We start from the raw sequence: 23,011 nt of genomic DNA, 5'->3' as shown, positions 1-23,011 counted from the left end.
ATCGATTGGATTCCCGGAGCTCAGCCTGGCACCTGGCTGTGGATCTCTGCATCTGCCTCCATCAGTCACTGGACAAAGGCTCTATGATGACAGTTAGGGTATTCACTAGACAGGTCACCAGAGTAAGACCCGTCCAGGCACCCTCTGGACCACTGCCAGCGCTCCAAGGTGGGGGCATCCTTGTGGATTCCTGAGAGCCTCCCCAGTACCCTGCCTCTTCCTATTCCTGTGATGTTCTCATCTATCATGGTATTTCCCTCCCTGCCCTCCCACTCTGTCCCTGTTCCAGCTCGACCCAAATGCTGGGATTAAAGGCATGCACCACCATGCCTGGCGCTCTTTCTCTTTTTAAAATTTTCTTTTCCCCTGAGGTTCCTAGTCTGAGTACAGAATCATAGTGGGTGTCTGATTCTTTGTATGTGTTTGTCAAGAGGTTTAGATCTGTTCAGTTGTGTTATATGACCATTTGTAAGGGCCTGATTTGCTTATGATTTATGTCTAATAACGTGTTCCCCTTTGCACTGGAGGATTGATATACTTGGGGGTGAATTTCTGGGGTTGTGGCATTCCTGATACCCTAACCGTGTCAATTAGCATAGCTGCAGGTTCCAGAGATTGGGAAATAGACATCTTCAGGGTACTGCTAGCTGGCCCCCAGAGATGTACCCACAAACAGCTTACAGACCTCAGAGGAAGCAATGAATTTCCAAGTCAGACACTTCCTACTCACAGACATACAAAAAGAGCACACATACACACATTCTGGGACATATACCAAAACATCCTTCGAGTCTTCAATCCCTTGGAACTAAACTCACTAACACATGAGAGAGTTTAGTTCCAAGTGACTGAGGACTCTGGGAAATAGCCCTGAAGAAGAACAGAGAGATATTAGGGTAGCACGCACAATCCCTGGAACCTGCAACCATGCTAACTGACGTGGATAGTAAGGGGGCTTTGTAGATATGACTAAGTATCGTGAGAGGGGACAATCAGTCCTAGGCTATCTGGGTAGTCCAACATGATCCCAAGTGTCAGATATGAGGGAAGCATGGAAGGGAGGTCAGAGAGGGTGGAGTAGTGCTGAAAGCAGAACAAGAAGAGGTACCAATCCAGAGAGCTAGAGACAGAAAGAGACGGAGACAGAGAGACGGAGACAGGAGGAAGATGCTGAAGGAGAAAAAAAATAGTGGGTGATGAAATGTGGCCGGCTTCAAAAGTGGAGGGGGAAGGAACGGTAAGGCACAGAATGTGGGCCTCCTACAGGGGCGAATTGTCCCCGAGGAGCTCCAGAGGGAAGTCAGCCAAGTTAACTTGAAAAAAGCAAAATTGTATTTTTTCATGCCTGTATCCAAATCATTTAGACATAAATAAGACCATTTGATATATTTGGTTCTCAAACTTATTTTTAGATAGGTGAGACAGGGTCTTGCTATGTTGCCAATGCCTCAAACTCCTGAGCTCAGTCGATCTTAGTGCCTCAGTTTCCTGAATAGCTGACTACAGATGTGTATCACGGAGCCCAGCCTACACTTGAATTTCTATTATATCTACTAAAACTCATTCCTCTTCTGACCTGAAGAAATGTAAAATAAATTTGTGTTGTTTTATGATAAAAAAAAAAAGTCGCGTGTTTCTGCAAATACACTATTTGAGGTTATGGCATGTCTGTCTGAGTCCTGGTACATATCCCTGCTTGGGAGCTCTATGATCTGTATATGTCTAATGATAGCAGTTTCTCATCTCTAGGCTGGAATATGAAGTAACGAATGAGCTCTCTGACCTCTCTGTGGATCTGTGTTATAGGATATTGGGTCTAGGAACTGTTTCTGGTTTGCCTGGCCCCAGATGTCTCTAACAGACTAAAAAAAAAATTTAAAAAATCACACTTCATACCTAATACCCACTAACACTCAGGAACATAAACCAAAAAGTGTATCAGAGACTTGAAAGTCTGTGAATGTTTCAAAGTTAAAAGACTCTTTTCTCTCACTTGTTGGTAAGACATGGTCTGTCTCCTGCCTCAGTCTCATAATTACTGAGGTTAAGAACACATGTTCCACTATGGTTGGCTTTTTTTTTTTTTGAGACAGGATCTCACTCTGTAGCTCTGGAACTTGCTATGTAGACCAGGCTGGCCTCAGAATCACAGAGATCCATTTGCCTTTCTCCCTAATGGATTGGATTAAAGTAGAGTGTTATCACACCCATCTGATTCTGCTCCTTTGTGAATACATTTCCAGGTGGTTAACACTGGCATCCTTTGTATGCCCATCATGATTGTGAGGTATATGGCTTGTTTGGAGGTGTAATACTCAACCCTTGTCATGGGCATGCGCCTTAATATGAGAAGGAAGTCTTTGATCATGTCTTTGGCTTATTTTCCCAAGTGTGACGTGAGTGGGTGTTTGTCCTGGCATACGAAGTATCTGATATTTTTGTGTGCTTATGCTCTAGGGATTGAAATCTATGGTGTTTGTTGCTATATGGCCCTGAGTATTATTCCTCTGAAATGTTTGCAGATATCTACCTCATCTTGAATGGTTTTTGACCCTGTATGTCACAGGATATGAGGTTGTTTGGGGCATATGCTTCCTAGAATTTAAATTCTCTGAGCTGTTTTAATGTCACAGGGGGTGAGATCCCTGACCAGTTCGTTAGTGTAAGTCTTGCTGTGAGGCCTCAAATGGCTTATCTCACCATTTGAATGTATCCAAATTATTTGATGTTCTACATCCAGTACGGTCTCTGAATTGTATTTTGAAGTCTGTGTCCTAAGTCTTAGAAGGATTTCTGAATCTCAGGTGGTTTTGAGGGTTTTTAATCTGCATTACATGGGTGAGTTCACTGAGCTATTGGGATGACTGTACTTAAAATTGAGGTCTCTAAACTGTTTGATCACCAGTGTCCTGGATATGTGTCCTCTGAGCTTGTTGATTCCAGAGTTCCCTGACCATTCATGATACGTTGCCAGGTGCAATACCTATGTCTTTTGGGTGGCCTCAGTCCCATAGTGTGATATACTTGACATATTAGGGATTTCATGCAAGATCAATGTCTCTGAGCTTTTAATGGGTAAGTAGGCAACAAAGAGTACATTTTCTGGGCTGTCTGCAGCTCTATATTTAGTATGTAAAGTGTCTTAATTCTGCGTCTCGGGGCTGGACTGGGTTTGACTGATACCTTTCAGCTACTTAACAATCTCTTTAGAGGAGAGATCAGATTTTAATATGAGGATTCTTTGTATTTGTGATTTGGAGCCTAGGGCATTCCTTGGAAGCTTTTGTTTAGTTGGCATGGTTTTGCAAGACAGAGTTTCTCTGTGTGACAGCCCGGGCTGTCCTGGAACTTTCTTTGTAGAGCAGGCTGGCTTCAAACTCACAGAAGTCCACCTGCCTCTACCTCCCCAGTGCTGGAATTAAAGGTGTGCGCCACCACTCCCAGCCCCACCCACTTGATGTTTCGAGCCAATATCCCAGTGAACAAGTCTTTCATGATGATATGGATTCTGTCTTGGTTTTTCTGAGCAGTTTCAGGACCTTTTCCTGGTACCTGATATTTTTCTACTGTTGTTCATCTACTATGTTAACCTTCCTAGGTGCTTTATCCATGTCCCAAAGTGTAAACTTACAGCTCTCTGTAACACTTGCTGTTAATGTCCCTTAGCTGTTGGGATGTAGGAAGGTTACAGTCAGATGACTTAAGCTTTTCAGACTATATTCTCAGGCAGCCCCAGCTCCTAGCTTCAATCCCTCATAGCTCAGCTTATTGACTCAAGAACGCAGTTTATTGATGCACACTCCAGGCTGGGGAGGGCTCAGGGGTATACAAGAGAACCAGATTCAGTCCATGCCCGAAGGTCAGCCTGGGGAGTGTGAGCAGGACACACACAGACACACACATACACACAGATCTGGTAGCGGGGTGCACAGTCTCACATAGGGGCACTCTGGGTACAGGAGGAAGCCATGGCAGGCTTCCTGAAGGAATTGGGGAGAGCAGGGGGCAAGGCAGCCATCAGAATCTTTGCCTTTTGTACATTTCTAGGCAGTTAACTTTTGAGCTAGTGGAGCCAGGTGAATACTTGAAGCTGACAAGTAAAGGGGGCTTGGCTCTCATCTCACCACATGCTAGTGAGTGAGTCTCCCCAACCATTTTTGGCCTAGTCGTTGCCTTCTGCCACATGGGCCTTTTCCTGGGCTCCACCTATGTGGTTTTCAAGGCTTCCCTGAGACAATCCATATGGACCAGGTGCTCTACCCTGTGCCTGGCACCTCCTCAGCTTCTAGTCAACGCACATTATTGTCTTAAGTGCTATCTACAGACTAGCTATATCTTGGTTCCAGCTTCTATTAGTTCCAGTGGTATCACATGCCAAGGCAGGGTGTCCAGCACATCTAGAACTCTTTACTCCTGATGGTCTTAACCATCCCATGGAGCTTTCCAAGAGGTATTCTGGTGGCACTTGGGCAACTACTTTTCAGACTTGCAACTCCGAGAGCCTGTGGGTCTTATGGTCAATAGTACCCAGCATCAAAAGCACAATGGGCAGAACCAGAATTATCTACTAGCCCTGAAGACCTCCTTTCTTTCATGAGTACAAAGGCTCTGTGATTGCTGATCCAGCTTCAAGTCACGCTGGTATCTCTGAGCTCTGATATCTGTCTGCCTGGGGGTTGCTTCCTCATACTGTTAGAGCAGTCAAGAGGCCTGCAACAGGTCACATAGGCTCCAAGCAGAAGCAGATGCAATTAAAAAAATCTTAGCTGGGTATACACCTATACACTCAGCACGAGGAAAGCTGACACAGGAGGATTAAGAGTCCAGCACCAGCCTGAACTACAGAGAGTTGCAGAGATGCTGTCCAGAAAAAAAAAGTCTTTCTATTCTGGGGTTGAGTTGCTCACCCTTTGGACCTCCATGACAAACATGAATATCCCAACTCCAGGGAATCCTGATGTGAAAAATATACTTTTGAAATGTGGCTGGGAGTTGTAAGTGCAATGTCTGATGGGCCTGGGACAGGGGAAAGGAAGAGAGAAGGGTACACAGAGTCAGTCCTCACCACAGCCCTGACCCTGGAGCAGGGAGGGAACAGGTTGGGGCAGATGAGGACAAGTGGAGGCAGACAAGGCTCTGATGGTCATTCTTGACAAGAGGGCAGCAGTGGAGAAGGAGGAAGGTGGCTTCAGGACCCTTCAGTGCCTGTGGCCTCAAACTTCTCAGGGCTAGAAGAGGTATTTTCGGCAAGCTGTTGTCCCACATTTGCATTCAATACGGACCCGTTTCTTGGGGGAGCCAGGGAGCCCGGCCAGGCCAAAGTTGGAGTCCATTCTGGTACTTTCCATGTCCACGGGGTCCACTGTGAAGTCACAGTCAGGGAAGGAGGGGGTGTTGTTAGAAGGCCTGCATGAAGTGTCCTGTTACTACCTACCCCTTATACCAGAACACCCAGGGGTCTTGGGGTTAGGAGGGGATCTTTGGGACACAACACTACAGGAGTTGTTCAGGACTGGGGATGAGGGATGTTTGGGGAGGAAGGTGGCTGACAGGGAAACAGGAAAGTCATGTCGGGCAGGGCTCAGGAATGGAGAGCAGCAACCTGGGCACCCAAAAGGCACCTGAACTCCCTGCCCATTATCTGCTAAGTGTCTCAGAGATGACTAGTTTATCAAGAGGTCTGGCTGGAGAGCACAAGGCTATCTAGAGGTTCAGAACAAGGAAGGTGAAAGAGGATTAGAGTCAGGAGGGGCAGGGGCAGTTCATTCAAGATGGGAAGTGAGGTGTGCCTTAACTCTCCAGCCGAACAGCCTCTCCCACAAGTCTTGAGAGAAGGTAGTGTTAAGTCTTTCAGGGTTGGGGTTAAGGGGGTGGAAGTATGGGAACCCACAAGCCTTGGGCAGGGTCCAGGTAGGAGGCTGGGAGTCAGAAAGAACATCTTAAAACTCCAGCAAAAGATTTTCCCGTGGTCCACTGAATGACCCATGTGCCTTGGGGTGGGGTCCTCACATCCCATGTCACATGTGCCCCTGCCCCTGGGGCCCTTGCCACCCCCACCTTGCATGTTGTAATCAAAGGTGAGCTCCTCGCCCGCCCAGATGGTTCTTGTGGCAAAGAATGCGATGCGGGGTAGTCGCTCATCAAGGTTGTCTATGAATACGTTGTACACCTGCAGGTTGGGGTCACACTGGGCAAGAAAGAACAGTGGGAAAGTGAGGAGGGGCCCTGGCTTGCCCCTCCCAACCCTCTGCCCGCCTGCTGGAGGCACCCACACTATGGTTGACAAAATGAGAGATGTTGCCATAATAGGCGGCATCCACGGTATATACGTCTTCCACGTAGTCCAGGTCAAAGAGGTAGGTGGCGCCCTGGCGGTCGTAGATCTGGCCCCGCCGCTCTGCCTCCTCTGAGGTAATAATCTGGGGAAGGTGGGGTAAGATTGGTCATGAAGGTTCAGGAAAGCCAGCCCAACTCTCCCCTGGGAAGAGAAGAACAGTGAGCAGGAGCGAAGTCTGCCAGTCCTCAGAGGGCTACCCACCACCCACCCCTTCTCCAACCTCTGGAAAGCAGGAGGTGTCTTGCAATGGTGGACGGGGGAGCTGCAAGGTGCAGTTAGAGTGAAAGGAAGAGAGGCACCTCCACTTTCTGTTCCCAGTGAGACATCCCAGAGACACAGAGTGACAGAGACAGAAAGACCCAGAGCACAGGCAAGAAAGTGAGAGCCAGGGTGCAAGGAGACAAGGAGAAACTGACTGAGCCAGGGCAGGACAGCAAGAGACATAGCACAAGTCAACAAGGGAGTGAGAACCACTGTAGGCCATGCAGATGGCAAGGACACAGAGGACATGGGAAATAAAGAGGCCCTGGATGACAGTGGGGACAAGGGCTTGAATGGATGGGACAGGGACTCACACAAGAGAGCTGGACTCAGAGACAAAACACAGAATGAAAGATCCAGGTCAGAGAGAGAGAAGACCAAGGCCCTCAGAAACTCCAAGGCCAAGATCCTCAAATCCTGAGATGACCAGAAAGGGGCTGAGGCTAAAAGCTCATGATAAAATGACAGAGAGAAAAGGAGAGTAAGAACAAGGGAGACTATGAGAGAAAGGAATGCAAAGCGGAGCTGAGAGAAGGGCCTGACACTGAACTCTGGTGCCAACACCCGAGGCTGGAAACGGTAGGCACCTCCTCCCACACCTCCTGCCCAGCACCTCCCATCCCAGGAAGCGTGAAGCTGCTTTACCATCCCCGTTCTGATCTGCTCTTGCCTCCCAAATGCTGTTGATCAGTTTTCTTTACTTTATCCTCATTCGACAGTCCTCACCTTGGGCCTCACATCCACTCCTCTCCTGGTCCCCCAAACCATACCCTCTAGCAATCCCTAAGTGCTGCTGACTTTTTTCTGGGTGTCTTACTGTACCAGAGAATGCCAGAATGCCATCTCCTCAGCCCAGGGTAGCCTCACTTCTGGCTTTCCTCCATCTACCTACTGTAAGTACCCAAACAGTACAGCCAGAGCAGATACAAGCTAACTGCTCTTTTCCTTCTGTTCTCTGATCCAGCAACCCCTCTGGCCCAAGAGGCAGTCTTCCAGGTAGTTCTAACACCTGTCTTCTTCCTTCCCTCTCTTCCTCGAAGACACTGTCCACCTCCCTGATGACTCTGGACACAGGCTTTCCTGGCTCCTTATGCAGCTTTGCTGACCATGCAGTGCTCCTTCTGTGTTTCAACTCTGCCCCCTTCTGGGCATGACCACCCTGTGTTCTCTAGCAAGGAAGGCCACATTAGTGTCCTGTTTGCTCCCTGCCTCTTTTGCCCACCTATGTCCTGGGCCAAGTTCTGATCAACAGCTGCCTCTATCAAACCTAGATTTACCTCTAAACCACACTTCATACCACCTCCTACTCTAGCTCATTCCTGAAGGACCTGACTCCCCCATCGGCATTTTTTCTTCATTCATTCAGTGGTCTTTTGGTTTTTTGATGGTGTAAACAAATTCAGGGCCTTAGTGTGTACTAAGCACACACTCTACCACTGCAATATACAACACCCTCAGCCCACCAGGTTATTTTTTACTGGAGACTGTGCCTAGATCCTGCTCACAAGGGTGGTCAGTCTGGTTGGGGAAGATAAGAATGTGGGCCTAAGCCAGGCGGTGGTGGCACACGCCTTTAATCCCAGCACTCGGGAGGCAGAGCCAGGCGGATCTCTGTGAGTTCGAGGCCAGCCTGGTCTACAGAGTGAGTTCCAGGAAAGGAAGGCACAAAGCTACACAGAGAAACCCTGTCTCGAAAAACCAAAGGAAAAAATAAATAAAGAATAACAAAGATGGAATCAGACCCGCACACTGTAAGACATGGTTCAAGAAAACCTCAGATGGTGGTGGAGGGGAGGAATTTAAGAGATATGGCCTAGGGCTGGTGCTGGTAAAACGTGCTTAGTGCAACAGGAGTTGGCTGGGTGGGGGTGGTGGCAGCACATGCCTTTAATCCCAGCACTTGGAAGGCAGAGGTAGGTAGGTCTCTGAGGCCAGCCTGGTCTACATGAGTTCAGGACTGCCAAGTCTACACAGAGAAACCCTGTCTCAAAAAACAAACCCAGATACCCATAACTCAAGCTCAAGGGATCCAATATCCCCTCTCCTTCTGGGCTACCCGAACACCTGCACAGGAGCACGTGCACAAGTAAAATCTAAAAAAATGAGATTCAACCAGGCGGTAATGGCGCACGCCTTTCATCCCAGTACTCAGGAGGCAGAGGCAGGCGGATCTCTGAGTCTCAGGCCAGTGTGATCTAGAGAGACACAAACCCTGTCTGAGTGGGGGGAGAGGGAGAGGGAGAGGAAGAGAGATTGATTCATCGGAAGAGAGATTGATTCATCGTCTAAAGCAGGCTCCAGGTCATTACGGCATCACCACCATCAACAGTGAGGCTTATCTCCTGAAGGATGAAGCAATTAGCCATAGGAATATTCACTTAAAGTATGCTAGGCCTCTTAGCTCCCTGAGAATCTTAGGGTATCAGTATGTGACTACTTGGAACCTCTGGCTTTCCAGACCCTCAGATGCCAGTCACCTCTCATTAAAGGCTGGGAAGTAAGGGCAGCCATTCTAACTCACCAGCAGACTTGCTCTTCTGTGAACCAGCTTTCTAATTGGAGTCTCATGAATGCTCACATCCTCCCCCACTCCATCTTTCTGTCTGTTCTGCTCCTACCTGCTGCCCCAGTCTCACCGGGATGAGTCATCCCCTCCAGGCATAAAAGGCCCTCCCTTCCTCTCTCCTGCGAAGTCCCACCCTGAAAACTCACCCCTTTCCATCCATCCCTACTCTCTAGTAGCTCTCCAGGCTGTCAGGGAAAACAGCCTGGGAGTTGGCAGCTTAAAAAGGCTGCTGATGTGGACGAGAAATAGGAAACCAAGTCAGTGGCTATTCAGCCCCTCCTGCATGTGAGATCCTGAATATTATTCTCTCCGTGTGCCTGTTTTCTCAGGGAAAGAAAAAAGCCAGCAGGCCTGCCATAACACCAGGTTTAAATCATAGGCATTTCCTACCTACTTCACTTTACTAGCTGTGTAAGTTGGACCAAGCTCCGGCACGGCACCTCTGGGCCTCTATTTTCTCATCTATAGAATGGGAATGTCAGCAGCAAAGTCCCAACTTAGGGGCTGTTGTAAAGACACAAGTGCATGTGTGAGAAAAAAAATGTTTTGTGCTGGTTTTGCAATGACTGGTTAAGTAGCAGACCTTGTTGAAATCTAAGGTTCACCCTTTCTTATGTGCCCATTACTACCATTTTATCAATTAAAACTCGCCTCCATTCCAGAGATGATAAAATAGAGAATGCATGTTTCAGAAATACACTGCTAGCATTCTCTGCCTGATGAGGTTAGAAATAATCTGTGGAAATATGAACATCTGGAACAAACATGGAAAGGTCCAAAGGAGCAGGAACTATTGTTACAAAGTGTCAGTGGCCTCCAAGATTGGCATCCAAGACTGAGGAGGATCCTCTGAATTAATCACATAGCACCCTGCAGGTTGGGATGTGGCTCAGAGTACTACCTAGCATAAGGGAGGCCCTGCATCCTATTGGGTTTTTTTTACAATAATATACCTCAGGAACTTCTAGATAGTGCCCCATAATTAAGGAAATTAACATTTGTGGTTAAATGCATGAATATTTACCCCCAGTACAAACAAAATAATACATCAGGTCAGGCTATTAAAAACAAAAAACCACCTTTCAATTTTGAGCAGTCTGGATTGTCTGAGTTTTGGACTAAAGCACTACCAAGTGCTGCTGAAGCGCATCATCTTCCAAGTGCTTCCCAGGGAGGAACAACCTCAATGCTTCCTTCTCTTTTCCAGATGAGGAAACAGAAAGAGACACGAAGTGACTGCGGCTGAGTGGGCAGGCAGGCTGGCTGGCAGGCAGGCAGCCTTCAGGGACTACCTTCTACCCACTGTACTGTACTTACTGCCTCTTCAGAGGCCACATGGAAAAAGGGTTAGCTCCGGCAGTGTTTGCTAGAAGGACACCATCAGAAGGACCCACAGAAACTGAGGGTACTAGAAGGCCTGGACCTAAGCAGGTAGACCATGGCAAGACACAGAGGTCAAGAGATAACATGGAGAGAATGGATGAGAGGGAAAGGTAAGGAAGAGGTGAGAGTGCTCCTGGAAACCAACCCTGCTGTTTCCAGAGTGGAGAAGCAAGGACACTACACTCGGGGGACTGAGCCTCCTTCCTTCCTATGGGGTGCAGATGCTGCTTCCTATAAGACCCTGTGTATAGAGAGGGCTTTTCCTTTACCTTGCTCACAATTATACCGACTGGCTTCCTGCTTGGGATGACTCTAGGAATGCTGAGATCTCAGAGGGTCTAGACACTTCCCCTTCCAGACCTAAAGGGGTCCCAGGCTGATGATAGCATTCTCTTCTAGAAAGCTGTCTATATCCCACACTATTTCCAAATCACTCTGGGGTAAAGACACTTCTAGAGTATGTAGAGCTCAAGCTTCCTCCAGGGCATAAGACTGGAACCTCACAGGGTGGTGGTGCTGACGGCCCACACCTTTAATGCCAGCACTTGGGAGGCAGAGGCAGGCGAGTTTGAGGCCAGCCAGAGATACACAGAGAAACCCTGTCTCAAAAAACCAAAAAAGAAAAAAGTGGAAGCCTCTCCTAGTCATCAGTGTCACTACTACAGGTGGACACCTGCACAAGTGTCGTCCTGCCAGTAACTGTCACTTTCCAAGCAAATAACATCTAGGAGGGACCTATGAAAATACATGGACAATGTCATGATAAAACACACATGTAGACAGTCAAGATCCAGGGAAGCTAAATCTCTCCAGCAGTGAGACTTGTCTCCATGAAAAAGAACTGCCCAACCCCCAATGCCCACCATGTCTTACTTAGAGTGTGGTACTTCCTGCTGCACACACCTGCTAGCTGCTCACCCAGACTCTTGTTTTACAACTGGTCACAAAATTAAAGCACCCCCCCACACCTCCCTAGTACAGAGGTAAGGCTAGTGACTCACTTCCAGCCAAGAGTGGGCATAAGTAGCATGTATTGCTTCCAGGCCTGACTCATTAGTACCTTCCCCTTCAGTCCCCTACTACAAAATGCGGAGGATCTGACGGGGAGCTGAAGGCCCTAAGGTACAAAAAAGGCACAAAGTGGGGATAAAATCCTAGGGGGCCGGAGTCAGTATATGGACAGGATAGCCACTGACATAGCCACACTGGGGTGTTCACAAACCAGGTAAATCTAGACCATGCATGGTAACCCATGGTTATAGTCCCAGCCCTCAGAGGGGGAAGCAGGACTGTGAGCTCAAAGCCAGCCTGTGCTACAGAGGGAGACTCTGCCTCAAAACAATGCAGACTAACTCCTAATGTGTTCAGCCACAAAAACCTGGGGATTATTGATTAAAAAAAGTTAGTCTGCATCATGTACCATCTAGCATTTCCCCAGGGTAACCTGAAAGCCGAGCTCAGTTGTTCTCAACTTTCCTAATGCTGTGGTCCTTTACTACAACTCCTCATGTTGTGGTGACTCTCAGCCATAAAATGATCTTTGTTGCTACTTCATAACTGTGATTTTGCTGTTATGAATTGTAATGCAAATATCTGTGTTTTCCGTTGGTCTTAGGTGAGCCCTGTGAGAACCCCAGGGGTTGCGACCCACAGGTTGAAAACCACTCGTCTAGAGGATCTTGCCAAACCTCCATCCAAGACAAGCCTCCATGCTACTTTAGATTCACTGTTCCTGATCCAGTGACCCGTATCACAAAGGAAGGAGAAAACTTGCCCTGATCCCATAGCTTTGCAAAGTTAGCTGCCTAAAGCTCGGTTCCCACTTTCTTTGCTATATTATATACCCTATGAAGCCAGCTGAGGTCAGAAGTACTTCAGTGTTCTTTTAACTCCCAGCATGGTCCTGCCGATGTGTCAGGGCAAAGCATTGAGCCCTGCTTCGATGCCCTGGGAACCCTCTGACCAACACCTTAGGCTTTTCTCCCGAGGAAAGCAGGAGAGTTTTAGGCACAGGGTTGAGGCACACACTACAAACACATAGTGGGAAAAAGCTGCACACATACCCACACCCATCTCCTCACCTCTCCCACATACTCCATAACAAAGCTATTTTTGCGGATCTTTTCCAGCGTGCGGACACCCCAGCCTCGGCCATCATCGGTGCGGAAGATGCAGAGGTCGTAGCGGATGCCTTTCTGGACTACACGGTTAGGGCAGTCATAGCCACAGCAACATCGGGAGTTACACTCGTAGATGGGCTGACCGGCTTTCAGGCGCACCTGGCCTTGGTCATTGTAGGCGAACTTGTGCAGGGATGCTCCAGGGCAGCAGCCTCCAGTGGGTGCCGACAGACAGTCCTGGCACTCACAGCCAACAGCCACCTGGTTGAGGGTGATGCCCTCCCCGACACGATACTCATTGATATAGACAAAGGACCGCGGAGGGCCATCCAGGTCTACCTCATTCTCCACAGTGATGCGGCCCAGGTGGCTGCGCTTGGCATTGAGCTCTTGCTCCCAGCGCTGCAGTGCCCGCCTCTGCTTGGCCTTCTGCACCAGGTAGTTGGCTAGGTTTGGGTCCAGATGCCTGGGGGGCTTTGAGCGGCGGTGCCGCCGGACAAGCTCTCTTTCTAAGTCCTTGTGGAACTGCTTGAGAATGCGCACACATTTGAGGTTCTGGCGTGGCTCCCAGGTGTTCTCGGACTCAGGATATCCACGCCACTTAACCAGGTAGTACTCCTGTTCCTGTTAGGACAGGGACAGCAGGGGACCATAAATGCGAGACCCTTGTGGCAATGGAGAACATTCACTCACAGCACTTTCTTTCTAGCCTGGCTCCATGCAGTGCCTGTGGAGTAAGACTACTGAATTCGACTTCCACTCTCCCCCTTACTATCTGTTGAAATTCCTCTTCAACCCCCAGACCACTTCCTCCTCTATATTCCAATGATCTGGTCAGGCCCAAACTCCTGTAGTTCTTCTTGGTTCCTCTTTCGCTCACACTCCCCACTAAATACATTCAGAATCTGACCCCCTCACCGAATCAAAACATTGCCACTTCGAGCAGCCTGTCCTGTGGTAGGTGAACCCTCCCTGCTTTTACCCTCTCTTTCAGGCAGTTTTCTGCACAGGGCAAGGGGAGGGGAGATCTAATTGCTGGAGTCAGCCAGAGGATAGTGTTTAAAATGTCAATCTGTAGCTTCCTGGCTATGTTACCTTAGGCAAATAAATTATACCATGTCTGTTACCTCATCTGTAAGGAAGAAAATATAAGCGGGGAGAGGATTACATACATATAATAAACACATCTATAATCCTGTCACTCAGTAAACTGAGGCAGAAGGATTCTGAGTCTGGGGCTAGTCTTTGCAACATAGCAAAACCCTGTCTTAAAATAAATAAAAAAAAGAGGAAAGGAAAAAGAGTTAACATTTTTTTCTAGCATTCACTATGCGGCAGGTATTGTCCCAAGCAACTGACATACCCTACAACTAATTCTCACAACTTGAGGGAAAATGAAGGCTACATTGCAAGCAGGCGGCTTTCAGTGGGCTCCAGTAACTCTCCCATTGCTCTCTCTGGAAAAAACTGTTGCCACTTCATCCTGATTATCAGAGTTTACAAAGTTTCTTGTGGACATACTGAGTAACTGTTGCCATTTTTACTTCCACTCTTAGGTTCAGAGTATCACTTTGTATCTCTGCAAATTATTTATGTTTCCAAGTGGAAAGCAGACATTCAGTTGAGGGTTCTTTCTGCCTATTCTATGAAAAAGCCACCTGATTTCCCCCGCCTGTAAAATGGAAATAAGACAGTCGAATCATCCCATTTTCAACCAGGTGAAAATCCTCTTTGTAAAGAGATGTGGGGTTGGGCGGGGAAGAGGGTCCCCTGCTAGGGCAGTCACACACACACACACACACCCTCGCCAGACTTACACGGATCTTCTTATAATCACATAGGTACTCGACTTCAAAGTCATAAAGATTCTTCTTAGAAACGCCAAGGGCAGGACAAGAAAGCTTGGCCAGTCGGCACAGATCCTGAAGCTGATTCCAGGATGATTTGCAACATACACTGCAGCCTGGAATGAAAAGGCCTAGGAGTCACAAATTTTTGTTTGTTTGTTTTTGTTTTTTCGAAACAGGGTTTCTCTGTGTAGCTTTGGTGCCTGGATCTCGCTCTGTAGACCAGGCTGGCCTCGAACTCACAGAGATCCATCCACCTGGCTCTGCCTCCTGAGTGCTGGGATTAAAGGTGTGCGCCACCCCCCACCCAGCCAGAGTCACAAAAGGACTCATCCCCTCTTCCGGGAGAATCTTCTCCTCCAAACCCTGCCCCCTAACCCAGAAACAGCAAGGCCGAAAGTGGGGCTTGTGGCATGGGCTGTCTGTAAAGGGATTTCCTCCTAGAACTTCCAAGACCAAACACAGCCTGCAAACTTGCCTTAGATTCAATACCTAATCACCCCTCTCTCTTTTCACTTTGCAAAAGAAAGAAAACAGCTTCCTAGCTCGGCAGGGTGCATTGCCTAAAGGGGTGAGGGGTTAGGATGAAAACCCCCAGGGGACCAAACCGAGGTGATAACTGTAAAACCGGTCCTCAATCACTTAGCTGAAATTCCTGGGCCACATTTACTTTGGAATTCAAAAATGTGGGGATTGAAAAAAAATGTAATTTTAGACACATTCACAACAGGGTCTAGGGCATCAAGCCATCCCTAATCAAACACATTAACAGCAAACACATCTACAGCAAAAGCCTGAATTTTCCGCATTAAATATCCTCACGAATAATCGCACTTTTACAGATCTCCTTTTGTCCAGGTCGTGGAGGTGCCAACACTCGGGAGGCAGTGGAAAGCAGATCTCTGAGTTCGAAGCCAACTTGGTCTACAGAGCAAAAGTTCCAGAACAGCCAGGCCTACACACAGAGAAACCCTGTCTGGAAAAAAAATATAAAACAACAAAAAAGATCTCCTTTTGCCATGATTAGTGACAACTTTAAGAAAAGACTTCTATTTTCAGGGCCTTTTTTGATTTTGGAATTATAAAGACTGTGGAAAGGTGTTAGATTAAGCCTTTAGAACCAGCACTTGGGAGGCAGAGACAGGCAGATCTCAGATCTGCGCGTTCCAGGCCAGCGGGTCAACGTACTAAATTCCAGGACAGCACAGTGAGATGGTCTCAGAAAAACAAAAAGGATCTGACATTACTGGAAGCTTCCTTGACTTCGTCTGGGCTATTTTATACACCTAAGGTCTATTTTTCTCAAGCTGTGTTATCACTTGCTGTCTCATCCCATGTTTCTGTGAAAAGTACAACTCAATCCAAAGGGCCCTGCTCTCAATTCAGGAACATGTACACAGTACATGTGGTTAAGTCACTGACACTCATTAGGGTCTCCAAAACTTCACGACAAACGGATAAAAAATATACACATTTTTACTTCAAAGCACTTCCTTTAATGTGCTTTAGAAGCCATTTTTTTAAATCATATGTCACAAAACACTTGATGCTAACTGTACGTTGCCGATATCCAATGCCATCTTTTAAATATGCTTAGCGTTTTCAGCCCCCATTATCCAACTCAAAACTAAAACCATCACGAATGAAATACTCCAGGCTGTTCACCTCAAAACACACGAGCACTTTTCAAAATCGTTGCGTGTACAGCCATCCTTTAGCCAAGGCCCAGCGCAGGCGACTCAGCCTTCTCCTCGGAGGCCTTTCCCTTCCCAAACCTTTAACCTGCATTTGCAAGCGCTCCGAAGCGGCCCCGGGGAACGGCCGCAGCATCTGGCTGCGCACTCCGCACAGCTGGACTCCTACCCCTCGGAGCCCCGGCTCACACTTGTGGAATCTATCCTCGCAGCTCTCCTCCCTGCCGAGCCCGCCCAACACGCAGTCACCCCCTTTTCCTACACATGGAGGAGTCCAGCCCTCCCATCCCCGAGACCCCCCACTCCCTCGCTCTCTTGAGGAGACTCCGCTACCCTAAACCTTGCCCTCGTCACGCCGAGCTCCCTTCCCACCTAGAGTCGCCGGCTCCCCCATTTTGAGAAGGGGGGTCCGTTCCCCTTCTTCCTTCCCTTCCGGCGTCTCCCGTGGAAACCGAAAGGGTAATGGTCACCGGGAGCTGCTTTTCCCGCGTGTGGTCGCAACCTTCTCCTCCGGACTCTAGCGCGCGCGTGGGCGCGCCGGCCGGCAGCGCGTGCCCGAGAACCCCCGCGCGCAGCCTGCGCAGCCCCGCGCCCCCCGCGGCCGAAGCACGCGCCCCCTCCCCTCAGCCCCGCCCAGCCCGCGCGCCGGGCCCGCGCTCCTCCAGCCCCATCTTTTCCGCGCCCGGCCCACGAGCTCCAGGCTTCGTGGCTCCGGACGCCTGGCCCGGAGCCCTCGACACCTTCCCTCCATTCTACTCGACCGGGCCAGTAGCCTGCGCCTCAGCCATCACTGCTTCACCTTTTAAATTTTCCGCCATCTTTCTACACAGCTAACGACATTCGGGCCTAGCAGGCCTCGCGAGAAGAGAGCGCGCGCGGGCGTGGCCGGGAACGCGCAGCCTATTGGCCGTCCTTCGCTGCCCGCAGCCCCGGCGCCGACCAAACGGTGCGCTGTGGCCGGACCCCTCCCGTCCCCAGGAGCGGTCTCGAGGACTGGTGCTCGCTGCTCTTTCCCAGAGTGCGTCTGGGCAGTAGAAGTGGTTGAAGTTCCTCAAGGCCCTGCCCCGTCCGTCACACTGCTAGCCAATCAGCGCCTCAGCCATTCATAAAGGGACTGTTTTGTCCGACTCCAATTGTGTCCGTCATTATATTTTAACCTTAGGCAAGCATTCACTTCCAGGGTGGACCTAGCGCCATATATAGGTGCTCAGTCGGTCACCTGATCCAAAGAAATAATTACTCGGTCGCCGCAGTCCGATGTCCATTCAGATTAGTCGCCTCCACGTTCGCACCGTGCTTCAGTCAATAGCGTCCATCTGTGCCCTCCAGCCATCTGAGTCCATCGAAGTCCAGCTTACGTGCTGCTAGATAGCCTGCCGTTCCCTCAAACTGTCCCCATCACATTGTCAGCCAGTCGGCCTTTTCTCCATCTACAGTCGACATGGGTGGGACCAGCTAAGATTACCCCTGAAGGAAACTTCTCATAAACTGCGACGTCCACCTATGATATCCTGAGGTAGCCTGGGATTAGGTCAGGACAAATCATTGTCAGCTCCTCAAAGTGCTCTCTGGACAGTCACACTGCCACGTGGTTACTGTGGTTCACTTTGGTTACTCCTCATTTACACCGTGGTTGATCAGTGGCTACAGCACCTAGCTAGGCCCTCACAATAGGGAGGGGTATGATCAAACCTTGGGGTCACCCGTCAGTGGATCCCCTGATTTAAAGGAAAAACTCCGTGTGTGAGAACTGGCCACTAAAGGCAGAAGATGCTGAGAGACCAAAGAAAGAATTGGGCGAGGGGTAAAGTCTTTGCCATGTAAGCGTAAGGGCTTGAATTGCATGTAAGCGTAAGGGCTTGAATTCCATGTAAGTGTAAGGGCTTGAATTCCATGTAAGCGTAAGGGCTTGAATTCCATGTAAGCGTAAGGGCTTGAATTCCATGTAAGCGTAAGGGCTTGAATTCAGAGCCTCAGCAACACGTCTGTGACTCCGATGCTGAAGGGATTGCGACAGGAGGCCCCTGTTTGCTATTGTGCATACACACACACCCCGAGTAAATGCAATAAAAATTAAAATAAAATGGATAGCAATCAAGGAAGACGCCCAACATTGACCACAAGCCTATATATGTGTATGCATATGTATACAACCCAGAGGAACATGTACAAAAACATGAACATGTACAAAAGAGTCAGAAAAATCGAGGATTTCACAAAGTGAAATTTATTACAGATTTACAAACTTAATTGTATCTCTAGTGTCAACAAAACAAGAGAAACTCTACACTCTACGGCAGGAGGAAGGGTTTTTGGGACTTTTTGTTTTTCTTTCTGTGGGTTTTTTTTGTTTGTTTGTTTTGGTTGGTTGGTTTGGTTTGGTTTTTGGTTTTTCAAGACAAGGTTTCTCTGTGTAGCTTGGGAGCCTGTCCTGGAACTCACTCTGTAGCCCAGGCTGGCCTCGAATTCACAGAGACCCTCCGGCCTCTGCCTCCCGAGTGCTGAGTGCTGGGATTAAAAGTGCGTGCCACCACCCATCAGCCACCTCCGAACGGCCACCTGACGTAACTTAATGACTTTGTTCATCCTGTAGGTTTGGAAAGTGCTGAGGTCATGTGCTTCACCATCTGAGGTTATGACTGAAATGGCTGTGGTCATGTCAAGCTGGTTTCCTATAATGAATCTATCATTTCTCATTCCCACTATGAGTCAATCAATCAGTATCTTTGGATGTGTTGGGTCCCTCAGGGAGACGTGGATTCTATCAGGACAGACAGTCGGCATCTATATGCATCCAAGGAGTCAGGGAGCTTCACTGACAGCTGTTAATCGGCTGACCTGTGACTTAGTCATTCTTCCTCTCAGCATGTTGTCAGACACCCCGGTAGTCAGTCTGTATCCCACTAACCATACTACCTGTGGGTGATCAGTCAGAACCCTCACTAGCATGCGATTCAGCCAAGGTAGACAACCAGCCACCAGAAACAGCTGCCTGGCAGGAAGCTACAGACTTGGTCAGCCAGCCTGAAACTGCCAAGGTTAGCTCTGTTGTTAGAGCACCAAAATTGATTTGCTCATCACTAGAAAAGACCAGTGACTCAAGGACAGGTTGGGACCAAAGAAGACGATTGATTTGGAAAGTCAACAAACAAGGGAGGAGACTGTCACCAACAAAGACCATCTCGTTCAGGGTCTGCAGGTATAAGGCAACCAAGGGATCTGAGGAAACTGTCCAGTTTGAGGAAGGATGGGAAGGTCATAAATTCCACAGTGGCCTGCTTTTCTGAAATGTAAGCTGTTGTCTGAAGGTCATTGGATGTTCCAGAGTCCGTAAATCTAGAGAAAAGTTACTGATTAGCAAGTTTGCTGACTCATTTCTTTAAGTCAGGAAGTTGCTTAACCTTGCGATCTAAGATACCGAATAGGGCAGGGAGCACAAAGCCACTCTGGCCAGAGACTGCTTTGAGCGATTAAGCAGATCCGCTCCGAGGAGTTAGCTATAGCAAAGCTGGGGGGAGACTAAGAGTGAATTGTTTGCCTTCGTGATCTCCAAAATTACGATTTGGTTTTGGTTTTGTTTGGTTGGTTGGTTGGTTTTTTGTTTTTGTTTTTTGAAACAGGGTTTCTCTGTGTAGCCTTGGCTGTCCTGGAACTCACTCTAGACCAGGCAGGCCTCGAACTCACAGAGAGATCCACGTGCCTCGACCTTCCAAGTGCTGCGATTAAAGGCAAGGACTTTTTCTTAATTAAATCATTTTGAGTGTGAAGACCCCCTTTTAATCCAGATCTTTTGAGGTGGGAACATTCCACCTTGAATGTGCGCCTGGATGTTCTGCTGGCGGCCTGTGTGAAAGGCGTGGGAGAAGGAAGCTCGCTCTCTCTGCCTGCTTGCCCTCCCTCTCGCTGGCAAGTCCATTCCTTCCCTGGCACTAGAACTACTTCTTCAGGATCCTGGCATGTAATAGAGACCAGCTGAGACATCCAGCCTCTGGGACAGATCAGCTACTGGCTTCTTGGACGTTCCATAGGTAGACAGCCATTGTTGGACTTCCAGGAGCCCGGCAGCCTGTAAGCCATTCTGATCAATCCCATATATTATTTTATTCTATAAGTTCTGTTCCTCTAAAGAACCCTGACTAATACAGATTTTGTACCAGAAGTGGTTCTAGAGAAACAGAAGTCTGAGGATGACTCCTTTAAGTATCTGGAATAGGCTTTCCAATTTGCCAACCCTTCCAGTTACTGAAGCCTCTCCCAGAAGCTTGGAGAGTACTGAGAGTCCATGGTGTGAACTGTTTTACAAACTTAAGGAAACAATTTATCTGATGATCCTGATTCACCAGTTGTGAGAGACAATGGATTTGGTGACTCTGGATATAAAACTTTGGACAATTGATGAGGAAAAAAAAATAATGAAAATAATGATGCTGGTTGGTTTCTCCTACCATCTCTGGATAAAGTGACAATGGAAAAAATGCACTCCCAGCATCTCAGAATGCAGAAGGACAGTAATGAAGTCAGTGATAAAACTGACCAGCTCCAGATGTGCGTAAACAGGCTAAAGGTTTCTAAGTGTGGCCTGGAAGAGAATCCTCTCTCCAGCAGCCAGAGCTCAAGTTGTGGAAAATCAAACCAAAGCCCTCAGTATGAGTTTGTGTGAGTTACAGCGAAAATTCAAATGCCAACTTCAGAGGGCATCGGCAATTAAAGTAAGGATATTAACTGGTAAAGAATGGGCTCCTCCAGTGACTTGGGATGGGGATGTGTGAGAAGACCCTACTGAAGCTGAGAACTTGGAACCCTCAGATTCTCAGGGTTTATCTCACCTGAGGAAGTAGTCTCTCCACCCTCAGCAGATGATGTACCCACACCCCCTGAAATAGTGCCTTTTCTGAATTTGACTGAGGAAATTAATCCCCAGTTGTCTGCTAAACCAACAGTGACCTTCTCTGACGGAGACGCCAGTCAAGACAATACCGATGTCCCTCAGGGCCACCAATAGTTGCCTCATGACCTAAAACCAGACTCAAGGCAAAGCGGCTCCTAGAGGAGGTGGAAAGTGTAGTCCATGAGGAGGTGCGCTACACTACTAAAGAGCTTAATGAGCTTGCTCATTCATTCAAGCAGAAGTCTGGGAATATGTGTGGGAATGGATTGGTGTGGGATAATGGTGGCAGGAACATAAAACTGGATCAGGCTGAGTTTATTGATAAGGGCCCACTGAGTGGAGATTCTAGGTCTAATACAGAGACCCACTCAGTTAAAAGGTGTCAGCAGTTTGTTTGAATTTTTGGCCAAGAAGTGCCGGGCTGTGGTGGCACACACCTTTAATCCCAGCACTTGGGAGGATCTCTGTGAGTTCGAGGCCAGCCTTGGCTACAGAGTGAGTTTCAGGATAGGCTCCAAAGCTACACAGAGAAACCCTGTCTCAAAAAACCAAAAAAAAAAAAAAAATTGGCCAAGAAGCATTTGTCATAAGCTGGCCTACTGAAAAGGAGTTGGAGATGCCTGACATCCTTTGGCTTAGTGTTGATGAAGGGATTTGAAGGCTCAGGAAAATTGGAATGTTAGAGTAGGGACACTGTGTGAAACCTAATCCCCTGCAATGGGAAGGCCCAGAGGACACGCCCTTCACTAACCCTACGTGACACAAAATGGTGAGAGGGGCACCAGCACTTTTGAAGACACATTCCTTTTCCTTGTGTCGGACATCAAGTCTGGAGACTCTGCTGCTCAATTGGATGGATCTTGCTAGTAAATTCATTCCTTCACGGGCATAATGGGTATTGTCTTAGTTAGGGTTTCTATTGCTACAATGAAACACTGTGAGCAAAAAGCAAGTTAGAGAGGAGGAAAGGTTTTTTTGGCTTACACTTCCGTATCACTGTTCATTACTAAATGAGTAAGAATAGGAACTCAAGCAGGGCAGGAACCTGGAGGCAGGACCTGAAGCAGAGGCCATGGAGGAGTGCTGCTTACTGGCTTGCTCCCCATGACTTACTCAGCCTGCTTTCTTTTTTTTTTTCTTTTCTTTCTTTTTTTTTTTCTCAAGACAATGTTTCTCTGTGTAGCTTTGTGCCTTTCCTGGAACTCACTTGGTAGCCCAGGCTGGCCTCGAACTCACAGAGATATGCCTGGCTCTGCCTCCCGAGTGCTGGGATTAAAGGCGTGTGCCACCACTGCCCGGCTCAGCCTGCTTTCTTATAGAACCCAGGACCACCAGCCCAGGGGTGGCACCACACACAAATGGGCTAGGCCCTTCCATATTAATCACTAATTAAGAAAATGCCTTATAGATTTACCTACAGCCCAGTCTTATGGAGGTATTTTTCTCAATTGAGGTTCCCTCTTCTCAGATATACTTTAGCTTGTATCAAGTTGATATAAAACTATCCAGCACAGGTATTCTGTCTGCCTGTTAGTCCTGCTTGCTGTGAGTGGGAAGTCAACAGCATTAATTCCTACCATATAATCATCTCCATTTATTTCTAGAATAGTACATTGGTCCTCCTTAGTCTCCCAAGCAGACAGGACTTTCCTACTCCCAGGAGTCCACTCGACCAGTCTAACTCATGCAAATGGTTTATGATGTGACCCCTGAGTATCTAGATGCTGAGAGGGGGAAGAGGTTCTATGCATGGTGGCCAGCAACCCTTGGCCGAACACAAACAGTCCGGTGTGGTGGCCCATGCCTTTCATTCCAGCACTCGGAAGGTAGAGGAAGGCAGATCTCTGTGAGTTCAAGGCCAGCATGATCTACAGAGTGAATTCCAGGACAGCCAGGCTACATAGAATAATTCTGT

At 48.2% G+C, this 23,011-nt stretch overlaps 1 protein-coding gene across 2 annotated transcripts; it reads right to left on the bottom strand.

The window, feature by feature from the left end:
* Positions 1-3,765: 3,765 nt before the first annotated feature.
* On the bottom strand, positions 3,766-17,252 carry Suv39h1 (suppressor of variegation 3-9 homolog 1). Of its 2 annotated transcripts, none has more exons than XM_028881387.2 (6): positions 17,008-17,252; positions 14,485-14,630; positions 12,629-13,291; positions 6,273-6,419; positions 6,058-6,187; positions 3,766-5,362 (listed from the first exon to the last, which is right to left on the bottom strand). In XM_028881387.2, the coding sequence occupies exons 1-6, from the start codon at positions 17,024-17,026 to the stop codon at positions 5,229-5,231; spliced, it is 1,239 nt and encodes a 412-aa protein (XP_028737220.1). In that variant the 5' UTR covers positions 17,027-17,252; the 3' UTR covers positions 3,766-5,228. The 2 variants fall into 2 exon arrangements, with proteins under 2 accessions (XP_028737220.1, XP_028737219.1); XM_028881386.2 differs by lacking the exon at positions 17,008-17,252 and adding an exon at positions 16,581-16,752.
* Between the last annotated feature and the right edge of the window lie 5,759 nt (positions 17,253-23,011).

The sequence above is a fragment of the Peromyscus leucopus genome, chromosome X, assembly GCF_004664715.2.
Source record: "Peromyscus leucopus breed LL Stock chromosome X, UCI_PerLeu_2.1, whole genome shotgun sequence".
In the NCBI taxonomy this organism is placed as follows: domain Eukaryota; kingdom Metazoa; phylum Chordata; class Mammalia; order Rodentia; family Cricetidae; genus Peromyscus; species Peromyscus leucopus.
This window is presented reverse-complemented; position numbering and strand designations above follow the sequence as displayed.